The sequence below is a fragment of the Psammomys obesus genome, unplaced genomic scaffold, assembly GCF_907164565.1.
Source record: "Psammomys obesus unplaced genomic scaffold, mPsaObe1.curated_primary_1811, whole genome shotgun sequence".
NCBI lineage: Eukaryota > Metazoa > Chordata > Mammalia > Rodentia > Muridae > Psammomys > Psammomys obesus.
In genome coordinates this window covers 5,981,122-5,997,454 of record NW_026590767.1, presented here as the reverse complement: position 1 = coordinate 5,997,454, position 16,333 = coordinate 5,981,122, and the positions used below count along the sequence as shown (strand labels likewise).

The window sequence follows — 16,333 nt, the reverse complement described above, 5'->3', positions numbered from 1 at the left end:
AAAAAAAAAAAAAAAAAAAAAAAAAAAAAAAAAAAAAAACAAACATATGTATAGCATATATGTTACATGTTGTCAGCCCTGCCACTTAAATTTCAACATCGAGGGGTTTAATCAAAATTGATCAAAAATTGGATGTGAGAAATATGTCTGAACTAAAACACACTTAGTTTTTCCTCATCATTCCCTATTCAGAACCACTATTTACATGGCATTTACATTGAATTAGGTTCATCAGCTATACAGAGAAGATGTGATGTATTGAGATGGTAAGTTGATCATGTGGCAACAGAAATCTTTCTTTGCTCTTTCTTTGAAAGAACAATTCTCAATTTCATATGGAAAACAAAAATCTCAGAACTGCTAAAATAATTCTGTACAATAACAGATCTTCTGAAGGTATCTTCATCCCTGATCTCAAACTGTACTATAGAGCCACAGTAATTTAAAAAAAAAAAAAAAACTGCATCGTACTGGCATAGAAACAGTCTGGAGGATCAATAGAATCTAATAAAAGAGCAAGAAATAAACCCACATACCTATGGATACTTGATTTTTTACAAAGAAGCCAAAACAATACAATGGAAAAAAGATACCATCTTCAAGAAATGTTGCTGGTCTAAGTAATTTTCTACATGTAGAAAAATGCAAATAGATCCAAATTTATCACCCTGAACAAAACTAAAGTCCAAGGGGATCAAAGACCTCAACATAAAACCAGATACACTAAACCTGTTAGAAGAAAAAGTGGGGACAAGCCTTGACCTCACTGGCACAGGAGACAACTTCCTGAACAGAACACCAACAGCACAGGCTCTGGGATCAACAATCAATATATGGGACCTCATGAAACAGAAAAGCTTCTGTAAAACAAAGGACACTGTCATAAACAAACAAACAAAAAAACAACAGCCTACAGACTGGGAAAGGATCTTCACCAACCCTATGTCTGACAATGGGCTAATATCCAGAATATATAAAGAACTTAAGAAGTTAAACACTGGGCTGGAGAGATGGCTCAGAGGTTAAAAGCACCAAGGTCCTGAGTGTAATTCCCAGCATCTACATGGTGGCTCCCCACCATCATATAATGATATCTGGTGCCCTCTTCTGGCATGTAGGCATACATGCAGACAGAATACTGAATAAATAATAAATAAATCTTTTTTTAAGTTAAATACCAACAAACCAAGTAATCCAATTAAAAAATGGGGTACAGAGCTAAACAGAGAATTCTAAATAGAAGAATATAGAATGGCAGATAAACACTTAAAGAAATGTCCAACGTACTTGGTCAGACAGGAAAATGCATATCAAAACAACTGTAAGATTTCATCTTACACCCATCAGAATGGCTAAGATCAAAAAGTCAAGAGACAACACATGCTAAAGAGGATGTGGAGAAAAGGGAACCCTCCACCGTTGTTGGTAAGAATGTAAACTTGCAAAACCACTTTGGAAATCAATCTGGCACTCTCTCAGACAATTAGAAATAATGCTACCTCAAGATCCAGATACACCACTCCTAGGCATATATCCGAAATACGCTCAACTATACAACAAAGACATTTTCTCAACCATGATCATAGCAGCTCTATTCATAATAGCCAAAATCTGGAAACAACTCAGATGTCCCTCAACAGAGGCATGGAAACAGAAACTGTGGTACATTTACACAATGGAATACTACTCAGCAATTAAAAACAAGGAAATCATGAAATTGGCAGGCAAATGGTGGGACCTGGAAAAGATCATCCTGAGCGAGGCATCCCAGGAGCAGAAAGACACATTTACTATATGCTCACTCATAAGTGGATACTAGACATATAGGATAAACGTACTAAAATCTGTACACCTAAAGACACTAAGCAAGAAGGAGGACCCTGAGTAAGATGCTCAACCCTCACTCAGAAAAGCAAATGGAACAGACATCGGAAGAGGGAGAAAACTGGGAACAGGACAGGAACCTAGCACCGAGGGCCTCTGAAAGACTCTACCCAGCAGGGTATTAAAGCAGATGCTGAGACTCATAGCCAAACTCCCGGCAGAGTGCAGGGAATCTTATGAAAGAGGGGGGAGAGAGAAATATCTGAGGAGACAGAAATATCTGAGACAGAAGTACCAAAGGAGAACAACAGAGCCAAAAAAACAAAAAAAAATGGGGTCTGTGGCCCCTGAAGAGACTGATACCCCAACCAAAGACCATGCATGGAGAGTAACCAAAACCCCAGCTCAGATGTAGCCCAAGACTCAGTCTCCATGTGGGTTCCCTAGTAAAGGAAGCATGGGCATGTCTTAGCATGAACACGGTGGCAGGCTCTCTGATCACCTCCCCCTGGGGGGGTGGGAGGTGCAACCTTGCCAGGTCACAGAGAAAGACAATGCAACCTGTCCTGAAGAGGCCTGATAGGCTAGGGACAGATAGAAGGGGAGGAAGAACTCCCCTATCAGTGGACTAGGATAGGGGCATAGGAGTTGAAGAAGGAAGGAAGGAGGGATTGGGAGGAGAGACAGGAGAAGGCCACAGCTGGGATAGAAAGTGAATAAATTGTAATAAATAATTAATAATTAAAAAAATAAACTAATAGTAAAAAAATAATAGGCTATGAAGAAGGATGGACAAAGGTCATTTGCAAATGCTACTTCATGTTTATAAGGGATGAGCATATCAGGTCTCCATCTATTTCTGTTGATTTCTGGAAGCAATGTCCCCCATACACGGAGGGAGGACACCCTATGAACATGCGGCTCATCATATCGATCTGTGTCTGAATGGGATCATTCCAAGTGCAAAAGAAAACAACACAGCTGTACGAATGAAATACCCACAGTGGAAGCTCTGAGAGCTGAGGTCATGAGGGACTCTTCGGTGTCTGATGAATGTGAACCCAGGGAGGAAAATGAATGAGCCTTGGAGGGAATGTGTGAATGGGCACTGCTGTCGCCACTCACGGAGCACTGTGTAGGTCAAAGCTCCATGAAGCCTGGCTTCTCATCTGTGAAAACTGTCATATCTGATTCTTAGTTGTCATCACCCCTCACACATTCAGACTATTTTTCTGGGGAAAATAAAACTTTAAACTTCGAGAATTGTGAGAAGCAATATAGACCCAAGATGTCTGTTTAGCAGTAGATAGACAAAAGGCAGTAACAGTTTGCCATGCACAACAATTTCACATAAGACAAAAGGCAAAGAAGGAAGATAAGAGTATTATTTGTAGGGACATTAAAGTCCTGCCTCTTAGAGGGGAAAAGCCACCCATCAACTCAAATTCAACTGATTACACAATGGTATCATTCCAACTCAGCTCCTTTTAGGAAGGCCAGATGGAACTCACACCAGGAGAGGATGAGAGAGGGGGCAGACGGGAGGACTTCTTCCTAAGGGCAATCCCTGGAAGGAGACAGACCCTCACATGTCTGCCTCACCCTCAGTTCAGGAGCCTCAAATTCAATTAGTCTTCAGTCCCAGCCACATGCCCAATTGGCAGGGCCCTGAGGCTGCACAACACAGTGAAGAAAGTGCAGAGAACTATGATAATATATTCATTCTGTGCTGTACAGGAAAGATGGGAAAGAGCCCCAAAGAACAGTAAAAAAGCACTGCTTCCAAATGTGGACTGAGATCCATTAGGCCTTACTGAAAACACAGGGCCTCCCAGCGAGCAATTTTACTACTGAAAACACATTAGTCTAGAATATACTAAAGGAGACTAGAAGAGAACAGAAAACGCCTGAGTGCATCATGTGGAATAAGAGCTGACATTTTTCATGAACTCTTTTCAGCTTCATATGTACAGCAAAGACACTACAAATGAATGCACACAGAGAAATAAAGAAACATACACAGCAACCCACACGCTCATACATCTCAAACATACATGCTTACACACATGCCTTCCCACACAGGCACACACGATGCTTACATCCCACACAGATGCGCAGGGGTAGGCATACATCAATGTGTTACATCTAGATGTATACTCACACTGCCTACACATACACACACTCGCAGGCATGTGTACCATAAGAACGTGCACTTGACCTTCACGCCAGCACCAGAGAATCAAAGCAGCCAGCAGTGTTGGCTTTTTGGGAATAATTCATCCTAGGAAATGCCCCAGTAAGAGAAACCTAAGAGAGTGCACAATTCTATTTCCATTTCACATGGCAAAACAGAAAGAGTGAAAATAGTGCGTGAGTTAGGACCCAAGCCCAAGGACTGAATGAAGATTCAGCAACGCTAAAAGAACAAATGTCATGAGATCATACAATACCAAATTAGCAGTGAAGGAAGAAATCTGTCTTCCAACTTGCAGATGGCAGACCTGCAGCAAGCATGAACGTCACTGAATCCGTCCGTATCTTACAATAGAACACCCACCAGAGAGTAAGCTTTCCGGGCTCCACTGACAAACGACTTCACTTCCAGGGAGGCAGGCAGACACCAGTCAAGCCCAATCAAACTTAATAATGTAAGAATATATTTAGCCAACTAAAATTACTTCTAGTCTCAAAACTTCCTGGAACTGTTTTTTTCTTTTTCTTTCTTTCCTCTCCTTTTTTTTTTTTTTTTAAAATCTATTCTTGAACAATGTATGTCTGTCTCTCTCAAATGCCACAGCATTCCTCAGTAAAATGTACTAATGCCAAGCTAATTTTAACCCTGGAGGGTTAAAGCAGCCTTAGGCAATATCACATTGTCAAAACAACTAACCTAAAACTTTTAATATGCGCAGGACATGGCTTTCTTAATAGATCACCAATCTTGGGGAACTTCACGAGAAAATTGGGGTGAGAGATCATAAGGCTTTGCCACGAATCACCTTAGAGGCAGAAGGAGGTCATAGCTTTACTCTTACTCAGCGGGAAGAGTCATCTTAGTCACTGTGACAAGGAACCACTTCTGAACACACACATCCTCATTCTAGATAGCATGGCAAAGTTTTACAGTAGTGTCCAAAACATTTTTAATACGATAATTTTAAGATGCTGTTTTCAGATGCTGATGTCAGTGACCTGCGATCTGGTAAACTCCCTGCCATGAGCATGGTTATGCATGTTAAACCATATCCTGTATCCATGTGATATAAGGAATGTTCCCCAGTTATCCCTGATTGGTTAATAAAGTTGTTGACAGCCTGGGCTGGGCAGAAGAAAGGCAGCAGAGCAAAGGTTTCTGGTCTTAGAGTCTCAGAAGGACTACTAGGAGAGGAAAAGGAAGAGGAAGGAGATGGAGAGGAGATAGGAGGTTGCCATGGGATAACCTGGAGTTTGTGGACAAGGACATCTTGCTCTGAGGACTGGCCTGATGGAACAGAAGCAGCCCAATGGAACATGTGCAAGTATCTGGGATTTTGGATGGGAAACAGCTTAGAAGGATTAATATCTGCCCAGCCCTAGTACTTTAGGGTTTATTATAAATCTAACAAGTTTCTGTGCCTTTTATGTGGAAAAGAGCTTTTTTATGAATAACTGCTGCCATAATAATTTCTTGCATTTAATTAATATACACAGAATAATTAATTCATTTTACATACAATAATAACAAAAGAATCATTTAAAATTATCCACTAAAAAAGCATGAAAGGAAAAAAAAAGATACAATTTGGTATGGAGAGTGAACTTACAAGGACTCATTTTTAAAAGACTTTGGTTTGTTCCTTGCTGGATCATAGCAGCCAACAAGCCTCCAAATTACACAATTGCTTGGTCATTAATCAGCTCCTAAGAGTCCACATAACAGAGATGCCCAAGAGTGTGGGCATCTGGGACTGCCCCTCAGGACCTCTCCACGTTCTGTCTCTGAGACAACTCCACACCACTAATGTCCTAAAGGAGTCCCAAGCCTTCTTCCCAAGGACAACAGAACAAGAAGAGGTGATCATAAATGGGTGAAGAGGAGCTGGGGAGATAGCTCAGCCACTAAAGTGCTTGCCTTGAAAGTATGAGGACTTGAACTCATTCCTGCAAAACTCATTTACAAAAAGGGAGAGGATGCAGCAACATGGCTCAAAGGTTAGAGGCATTTGCATGCAAGGCACAATGAGGGGAGTTTGTGCAAGCATACATGTACATTCCAGGCACAGTGGTGCACACTTAAAATCTAGCACACTTATAATCTCAGAGATGAGTATGTACAAAAAGAAAGATCCCTAGAGCTATCTAGTCAGCCAAGCTAGCCTAATTAACAAGCTCCAGGTTTAGTGATAGAACCTGTCTCAAAAACAAAAAAGTAGGCTGGACATAATGATGCAAACCTTTGATCCTAGCACTTGGGAGGAAGAAGCAGGTAGGTCTCTACCTCTCTGTGAGTTCAAGGACAGCCTGGTCTACATAGTGAATTCTAGGCCAGCCAGTGAAACCTCATCTAAAACAAACATCAAGGTACTTGAGGAATGACAACGAATAAGGTTGAACTCTGGCCACACCATGCACACAGATGCCCATCTATACACATAAAAACACAAAAAAAGAAATGGATGAAGAGGGAAAGGAACAATGGAGTCATTCCCTTTCCACAGACTGAAGTCTGACCAAGGCTTCATCCACCTCATCCTCCCTCCCAGGGTCTCAGATGCCGGATGCCCTGACAAGCTGTCTGTTAAACTGACTTTAATAAACTTCCCTCTATTTATATTAAGTACATTCAGAACCTCTCTGGAACAGAGCATAGAGATAATCTACAGTTCAGCCACCTAGAAAGGAAGGAGATGAGAACTCACTGAACACAGACCAAGATTACACTCCTAGCTAAGGATCTCTTAGCCCAGGAGGGGGCTGCCGGAGCCTGGCTGAGCATGGTAGCACCTACCTTCACCCTGACTGTGAGCTCTGACATGCTGCTCATCATATCGTTGATGGACCGGAACAGCTGCAACAAGGACTCCACGAAGTCGGCCTCCCCCTTGTTTTCATACAGCCTGCAAGAAACACATGACACTGTGGGGACCTGAGAAGAAGCCCCGGCTCTGAGCCCTGCATCCACAGTAAATAAGGGAGCCGACAGGGGACCTGTGGGAGTGTGAGGGCATCCTTCAATGGGGGGTATGATTTGACACACAACTATGGAGATATGCATCAGAGCAGACTTGGTCCCAATACATATTGCTGGTAACTTGAAACATTTCAGAAACCTATCAAGACATAAGCCACACAAGGGGAAGGATGGGAAGGAGTCAGAAGAAAGAAAAGGAGAAGACTATGATGGGCCAGTTCAGATTCATTCCTACCCCAATGAAGCCATAATTCACCCTTGGCATGCTTTGTGCCAGTTTTCAATTATTCATTATTGATTTAATTTTTTGGTACTGAGTATAAAGCCTTGACCTCATGTGTTCTAGGCAAGTGCTCTATTGTGGAGCTATATCTTCAAACCTTCTGCCAGAATTTTTAACACCTAATGTTATGTAACGAACATAAGGAGAGTTACTTGTCTAAATGTGACAGGCTCTTATAACCGTTTGAAAAATAACATTATAATAGTAAATTCAAAATCACGTTCAGAAATAGTACTACACCACTGTGCTCACTTAAGAGGCAATGGGGACTGTCAAGAGCTTTGGCTATGCCTTAAGTGGACAATAAGGCGCTTTTACACTGGTTCCGAAGATGCTGATATACATTACTCATTATAAATAAGTCCCATCCATAAATTATTTATTAGCAGTTACTGCAAGTTGCATTTACATTTTAAAACGTAGCAACTCATATGTTTTATTAATGTAAACTAGTTTCCTGCCTAATTAAAAATATACCCCACCTGACACTTGTACACAATGGAAAATTTCATAAACTCAGTGATAATTAATTACCCCAGAGGTAATCTTACATTTAAATGAGTTCCATTCTAAAGCAAGGAATTCTGGTATAAAGCAGGAAATTGCAACCCAGTGCACCTGTTTTGTAAATAAACGTTTCCAAATAGAGGTTTGCTTAAATGATGTACGGAACAATTAAAATTATAGAGTCATGAACTTCTGTTCGCAGGTGGGAGGTGAACAATAGCGGGGCTGGTCCAAATGCCTGGGAAGTGTCATGATGTTATAGAACTAACCTAAGAAGACTTAATTGTCTAACTGTAACAGGATCTTATAACCATTTGAAAATGACATTGTAATGGTAAACTCAAAATTATTTTCAATAATGGCTCTACACCAGTGTATTCATTTAAGAGGCGATGGAAACTGAGAAACTGTCAAGAGCTTCAGCTGTGCTTTAAATGAACAATAAGGATCTTATACGTTGGTTCCATGAATGCTGATATGTGCCACTTATTGTAAATAAGTTACAATTTTCTGTCACCCCAGGACATTTGTCACTTCCTGGAGCTGCATTGTGTATGAGACTAAATACTAAAATGAAAACTTCTAGAAAGCCAACTGGAACTGGTACCAGTCTCAGAAGAAATGGCTTGGGTTTCCAAAATCAAGGGTAAGGACTTTATATAACAGCGCAGATAAAAGACAAACAAAACAAAACAGCAGATTCTGAGTGAGAACACTGGAGAACCTTAGAAAATAAAATGCAGACACAGCTCACCAACTTTCCAGGCACCCAGCCCACCATAGGCTCTCAGGAAACCAAGCTGCCCAGATTGACTGTGCCTACAAGGTAGGCTTTGGTTAATTTTAACAATCAACCTAGAATCATCTGGAAAAATGGTTTTAATGAGAAATTACCTAGACCAGGTTGGTTTGTAGGCATGTCTATGTAAGACTGTCTGGATTATTAATTGATGTAGTAAGAATTAGCTCATTGTGGGTTGTACCATTTCTCAGGCAGGGGCTCCTGAACAGTATTAGCGAAGACAAAGCTAGCCGACAGCATTCAGTGTGTATTTATTATCTCTTTGCTCTTGACTGTGGCTGTGTCTGCCTTGACATTCCAGAAATGTTAAGACTGTGACCTAGAATTGAAAGACACCCTTTTTCTACCCTAAGTTGCTTTTTGTTGGGGTATTTTTACCACAATGGAAATGACCAGACCTAAGAGTACAGTCATGCCCAAGGACAGTCTCCAGCAAGACCATGAGCCATCTCAGGAAAATAATCATATAATCGGAGCTTCGACAGCTTTGCATATGTGTAATCCATCCTTCAAACAGAACTCAATAACCTCAGCCAAACATGGTTCACATGGTCAAACCAAAGAAGAAAATAACAGAATGACTCAGAACAAAAGAGCTGCCCTGTAGTTAGTTGATTGAAACATCAAAATTAGAGAAAACATGGGAGTGGAGAGATGACCTAGTGGTCAAGAGCACTGAGACTCTTACAGAGGACTCTAACTGGGTTCTCAGCACCTACGTGGCAGTTCAGGCCCCAGGTTATCCAACATCCTCTTTTGAATACTGTGGGTAGTCTACACATGTGCTTACACAAAACTTTTCTCTTTTATTTAGAGAAAATGAAAAGATAGAATGTGAGAAAATAAAAGGTGGAAAAATCAGAGGTCAAAGTCATTTAAAAATAGAGCTGTAAAATGCAAATCCCCAAATTACAAGATGTAATAGAGTTCACTGCATGGGCTACCTAATGGGCACACACCACAAGAAACAAAAATAGTGAAATGGAAGACCACCCAGAGAAAAGTCACGAAGAAAGACAGAGAAGGGCGTAGAAGATGGAGCCCCAGCAAAAAGGTCTGGGACGCATGCAACTCACGTATCTGCAGAAAAGGGGGGTTATAAATGAGGAAGTCGTTAGAGAGGTGATCAAAGACTTTAACCCCAAACCCCAAACTTTCAGCGCAAAATTAATGAAAAAGAAAATGTACCTATTCAGCCCACAGTAAAACTACAAATAACCACAGAGACAAACTTTGAGAGCAGCCAGAGCAGGAGACACATATTACTCTATTTTTAAGGATGTAACTATATATCTGAAAGCAGGCTTCTCACCAGAAATGATGGAAACCAGAAAAAAATAGAGTAACACCTACAGAAAGGAAACTGCCAATCTGGAGGGCTGTGTCAAATAAAAATATCTTTCAACCACAGACATGAAATAAATCATTTTCATATACACAAAGCCTGTAGCTGATTTCTTCTAAAAGAAATTCTACAGGGAACTTTTCTGACAGAAGGAAAACAAACCCTGGGGGAAACCTGAAGTTAAAAGAGAGATGAAAAGCAATTCTATACGTAGAGCACAACCAATGAATGACAATTATACAAAACAGCAACGTGTGACAGAGCTCAAAATACATGTAGTATTACAGTGCATGGCGACATTAGTGCCAAGGACAAAAAGAATGCACGGAGTCTCCATCATCTGCTGCAAGGAGATACAGACCAAAAGCAACTTGGGGAAAAAAAAATGGGTTTATTTGGCTCATATGTGGGTTTATCTGGCTCTTATTTCAGGTCATACCCTATATATATTGAGACAACCCTGGGCAGGAACCCATGCAGAAACCACTGAAGACCTCTGCTTACTGAGTCACTCCCTGGCTTATGCTCAGCTACCTTTCTTAAATAGCCCAGAAATACCTGGTGAGGAGAGAGGGATAGTACCACCACAGCGGACAGGCCTCCTGGATCAGTGGTTCTTAATCTTCCCAATGTGGTGATGCCTCAATACAGTTCCTCATGATCTGGTGACCTCCAACCATGAAATCATTTTTGTTGCCACTTCATAACTGTAAATTTGCTACTGTTATGAGCCATGATGTGAATATCTGATATGCAGACAATCTTAGGTGACCCCTGTGAAAGGATTGTTCGAATGCCCCCCAAAGGCGTCATGACCCACAGGTTGAGAGTGCTGTCCCAGATCAACTGACAAGACAATACCTCATAGACATGGCCACAGGACAATCTAATGGAGGCAGTTCTTCCGCTGAGTCTCCATCTCAGATAACTCTAGGTTGTATCAAGTTGACAATAAAAACTAACTTGAATGGATGAAAAGAATGGATAGATAAACAGAGAGAGAGAGAGAGATGGTAGTTAATGGAAAGACAAGTAGATAAGATAACTGATAGATAAAGAACATGATAGATATTAAAGACAGATGGTAGACAGTAGATCATACATACATACACACATAGATGGATAAATGTATGCCAAATTTCTTTTTCTTATTTAAATTGATATCTGTGGTGACCAAAAAGGGGGCTGGAATACAATTCCTTTGGAGCAAACAGTCAGCTCTTAACAAACCCTATAATGGAGCTCATGGTATTCTCCATTTCCACAACACTACTTTTTCTCAAGAGTCTTTTCGTGTACTCTGACAAAGTTTGGCTCTGAGTCTCAGCATCTCTTTCCACACCTTGCTGGGTAAAGTTTTTCAGTGGCCCTCTGTGCTATGCTCCTGTCCTGTTGCCTATTTTCTCCCTCTTCTGATGTCCATCCACTTTGCCTTTCTGCATGAGGATTGAGTGCAGAGAATCTTACGAAAGAAGGGGGAGATTGGAAGACCTGGAAGGGACAGGAGCTCCACAAGAAGAGCAACAGATCAAAAATCTCTGGGCACAGGGGTCTTTTCTGAGACTGATACTCCAACCAAGGACCATGCATGGAGATAACCTAGCACCCCTAGAACCCCTGCAGAGATGTAGCCCATGGCAGCTCAGTCTCCAAGTGGGTTCCCCAGTAATGGAAACGGGAACTCAGGGGCTGGCTCTATGATTACCTCCCCCTGAGGGGGGAGCAGCCTTATCAGGCCACAGAGGAAGACAATGCAGCCAGTCCTGATGAAACCTGATAGGCTAGGGTCAGATAGAAGGGGAGGAGGACCTCCCATATCAATAGACTTGGGGAGGAACATGGGAGGAGATGAGGGAGGAAGGTTGGGATTGGGAGGGCATGAGGGAGGGGGCTATAGTGGGGATACAAAGTGAATAAACTATAATTCATAAAAGTATAAATAATTTAAAAAAAACTTGGGGGAAAAAAAGAGCCTTTTCAGAAATCTAGAGTCCCACTTTTTTATAAAGGCACCCTACTGATTTTATATTATTTCAGTGTATTGGAAGGATCACATCGTTAAGCAAGGCATAACTCCATGAACCGTTTTTGAGGTAAATTTCTTACAAAGGCTCTTCTGTCATGTGCTGGCTGTTTTTATGGGGATGACTTTGCATAAAGGTAATTTTTTTTTTCCTAGAGTGCCAGTAACAGCTCAGGGCAAAGTTAACTTAGCCAGGGTCAGCTGACCCTGCAATCCAAGGAAATAACTTCAACAACAGATCCTGCAGCAGTGATTTCTACTGTGTTTTAAAAACACCTACACTTGTGTTCACATCTATGTGCTGTGATGGTATATGTCTCTTGGATCTGTGTATCTAAAAACATTTTTGATTGCATGCCTGACATAAAATTTTCATGTCAAAACTGTCATGATGATTCTTAATCTGCAACTGTACAACAAACATGATAATAGTATTCATTTTTTGCGCTAGTTTCTTTTTTCCTCTATTCTCAATCCACTTTTTTAACTTTAAAAAAAAGCTTTCATTTTCCGTATTCAGAGAGGCATAAATATCAGGAAGAATAGAAGGCCATTTGTGAAATGGCATTTGACAATCTTGATTCAGCTGTAACCTCAATTTCTTGAGACATAGTTTTCTAAGCTGTTACTTGAGTTCTATTCCTCTTCCCTGGGGCAAGCAGTTGGAACCCATTTTCTGTTTCTCAAATTCCCATATTATTTTTACTCAAAGAAACAAGAACATCCCAGACAAAATTTCCTTTATCTTTGAGTGTATCCTGCTGCTATTTGCCTAAGAAAGGTGGCAAGGGCCTTTTTAGGCTGCTGTGCTCAGTGATTTAGATTTTAGTAAGACTGCTATGATTTTATACGAGAAACCTAGCACTGTAGGAGACTTTGTATGCATACTATATACTAATATATATGACTATAACATATATTTTGTGACATATATCATCAATGATACATACACGTATATATATATATATGAATTTTTCTGGTGCTTCCTTTCACTTAGTGTCAATCCACTTTATTCACACTAAAATGATCTTGTTATTCAAGAGAGTTTGGACATTTATCTCACCCAGTTCTAGCCAAAATGAAAATATCTAAGCATTCACTCCTATGTTCATTTGAGATGAAAGAAAAGAAGAGTAAAAGAGGCTCGTTTGAAAACTGTAAACTATGTGAACTGCTGAGGCTGAAGATTTGGTCCCAGGCTTCATAAAACTACAAACAAAAATTTTAAAGTTTCATTATTTAAGTAAGTGACCTTAACTTGTCCCATTCTATCATAAATATGATTTTCACTCAACTATCGTTTTATAAACTAATAAATTCACATTACTTTCTTACTTTTTATGAAACTTTGACTAAATAAAAGAAGAGATACCTGCTGGAATTAGCATACAATTTGACGTGGCATCATGGCTTGGCCAGGGTAAAATTACCTCTACTAGATATCAAATCATATCTTTAAACAAGGAATAAATATGTAAATAAAAATAATGTCTATTGTTTCCTGCACATTAAACACAGCCATTCACCTTTTAGGGGATTTTTTTTTTTTACAAGGAAATAACTGAAAGTCAAGACTACATATATGTGGAGAAGTTGGAAATTATATCTATATGTATATAATCAAAGAACATATAATCAAAGAATAAATTAGGATTGCTCAATGGTATGCTTACAAATAAACTAGCCACAAATTCTACAAGGGGCATTAAATATACAAAAGAACTGCATGATTCCAATGCCAGTTTAAATAATAAAAATGAATTAAATATAAATTAAGGTTTTCTTGGCATTTTCAAACCTGTATAATACAGTATATAACTGGGTTTACTAAAATATACATTGTCATATGTTGTCAGTATATGGAAAAAAGAAGTTCCTCTATGGTCTTTACTACAAAAATGACTAGTTTAAGAGTTTCAAATTCGAGCTGATAGGTAATTCTATGTGGAAAGAATAAAATGACAAAATACAGCATGTTTTGATGAGGAAAACTTGAAACACATGAAATTCATCCTTTCTTTGTGAAAAGGAGTAATTGTATAAATGCAGAGATTTTTAGAGCTTTACTTAAGTGTCAATTGAAGGAAAGAAGCAAAGCCAAACTGGAAGCAGGAAGCAGGAAGGGAAGAGATGAACAAAATTACAAGGAGAAAGAGACATTTTTGGTAAAGAAGGATAAAAAAGAATTGTTTTCAAATAAGATCTAGTTTCACAAAATGAAGTTTCTGTTTAGCAGCAGAATGGCAGGCAATGTTCCAAAGTGAGGAAAAAGAACGAAAGCAACAGAGTGAAAGCACGTTACAGTCTGCAAGCTGGAGTTCTGCTAAGAACACATCTTACGAATGGAAACTTACACGTGGTCACATTAATAAAGCACTTACAGGATTCTCTAAACCTGAACCTACACACTGAGGTAAAGTGCTAGTCCCATTCTTTTTTATATGAATTAGTTTTAAAGGATTATCTGTCCTCAGTAAAACTTAGAATAACTGGCTTAGGATACAAAGATTGTTGTATTTTCTCAAGATAAGTTTTCTACTGCTGGCATTAGTTTTACAGAAAGTTAAATCTTAGTGATTGTTTTCCTTGTGACATCTGTTTTTTAAGATCATCTTTTGCCTGCATCTATGTATGAGGACCCCGTAGGTGCAGTGTCTGTAGAGGCTAGAAGAAGCCATTGGATCCCACTGAACTAAACTTGATGACTACAAGCTGCTGTATGGTTGCTGGGAACTCAACTTGAGTCCTCTGCAAGAAGAGCAAGTGCTGTTAGCTCCTGAGCCATATCTATAGCCTGACATCTGTTTGCTTTGAAGTCCTTTAAGTACTGCTTTTAAAGTGATTAAATCTGATTTGTGACTCTAGTTACATGAATAAGGATTATTTCTAGAATGATGTTTGGTTATCAATGTGAATGTATTAAGGACTGCAAAAGTTCTTAGAATTCTAATGATCCATGCCATTCCCAAATTCTATATGCAACTGGAATTTCCTTCTTTGCTCTTTTATTTCCAAACTTCCCATGCCTTGTATTTACTGCATCTTTCTGCTTGGCTTATTTGTTGGAAGCTTGCTGATTGAAAAGATAACCATTCCCAAAGAACAGAACAGAGGAAAGGAACTTACCAACGGACTCCAGCAGAGCAGCTCCAGAGACCTGCTGCCAAAGGAGTATAACACTGATTACTAGGCACCAATCACTTCTGCCCCTGACATGGACCAAGAGCAATGTATTCACAATAATTATAGTCAAAGCCTAACTACAGGGGTGGTGATAAGCAAGTATTTAGAAATCTTTATTTAAAATGAGAATGACAAAGTTGCCAAAAATCAAAATGTAGTTTCCATGCAGACTGTATTCCTCAAAAGTACTTAAAGCTGGAGGCTGTAAAGGGAATGTCCTTGACAGGACTGTCCCACAGAAACTATCACAACAGAATGTGCATGGCACTGGTATGTACAGATTGGCACCATAGCTTTATATTTCTAGCAAGATATCCATTCTACCCAGCAACCACGGACTAAGGTCACTCCTGTCTATTCACTGTAGCCAAAACCACTTATTCAAAAATATGTGATGTAATCTTTCTCTCTTGGTCCTTTAAAAACTTCCTTCCTTCACCTTCCTTAATGACTGGTGTCCTCATTACAATCCTCTGCCATTCTCATTACAATGCTATGGACAAAGAAATATCATTTAGTTTAGAAAATCTGTTTTTTTTTTTTATTTAATTTAGGTTGAGAAATGGAATCTAAAACTTCACAACATTATGTATAAACAAATGGAACATAGAATTTGAAGAATTGTGAGATTGGCAAATAAAAATAGATACATGCTGTGTTTATATAAAAAGACATGCCTTAAGCTGGGCATGGAGACTCATGCCTGTAATCCTAGTTCTCAGGAGACTGAGGCAAGAGGATCACCATGAGCTAAAGACAAACCCAAACTATATGATGAATTCCGAGGTAAGTGTGGGTAAAGTAGCAAGAGAACCTTAAATATGAAGCATCAAGAGTTGGAAAATAAAAGAATGAATAAAGAAAAGTACACACTAACCAATACATGGGAAGACTTTCATGTTGATTAAGGACTAAATTAAATCCACACAACAAACAACAGTTATAAACCTGTAGGCCAACAACAACTGTTTCAAAACCTGTAAAACAATGTATGAGCCTTTAATATATTTGGAACCCCACAAAGAACCTCTCGAGAATGACATTTTAATAATGAGTTGCTCTCTTAGCAAACAGTATTCTTAGGCTAATGAATGCTTAGCACCAAACACTGACTCCTTTGAAACATCTCTCTGTAATGAAAGTTCATCAGGAAAGTCTCTAGAACTTGCCATCCTGGTTTTATCAACTATGCCAGG

At 39.5% G+C, this 16,333-nt stretch overlaps 1 protein-coding gene across 2 annotated transcripts in view; it reads right to left on the bottom strand.

Annotated features, from left to right (window-relative positions):
• Dock1 (dedicator of cytokinesis 1) overlaps positions 1-16,333 on the bottom strand; it is a 488,224-nt gene that overhangs the window by 349,343 nt on the left and 122,548 nt on the right. For both annotated transcript variants that reach the window (XM_055608813.1, XM_055608814.1), the window contains exon 23: positions 6,812-6,920. In XM_055608813.1, coding sequence (XP_055464788.1) covers positions 6,812-6,920 — 109 coding nt within the window. The remainder of the gene's footprint in view (positions 1-6,811; positions 6,921-16,333) is intronic.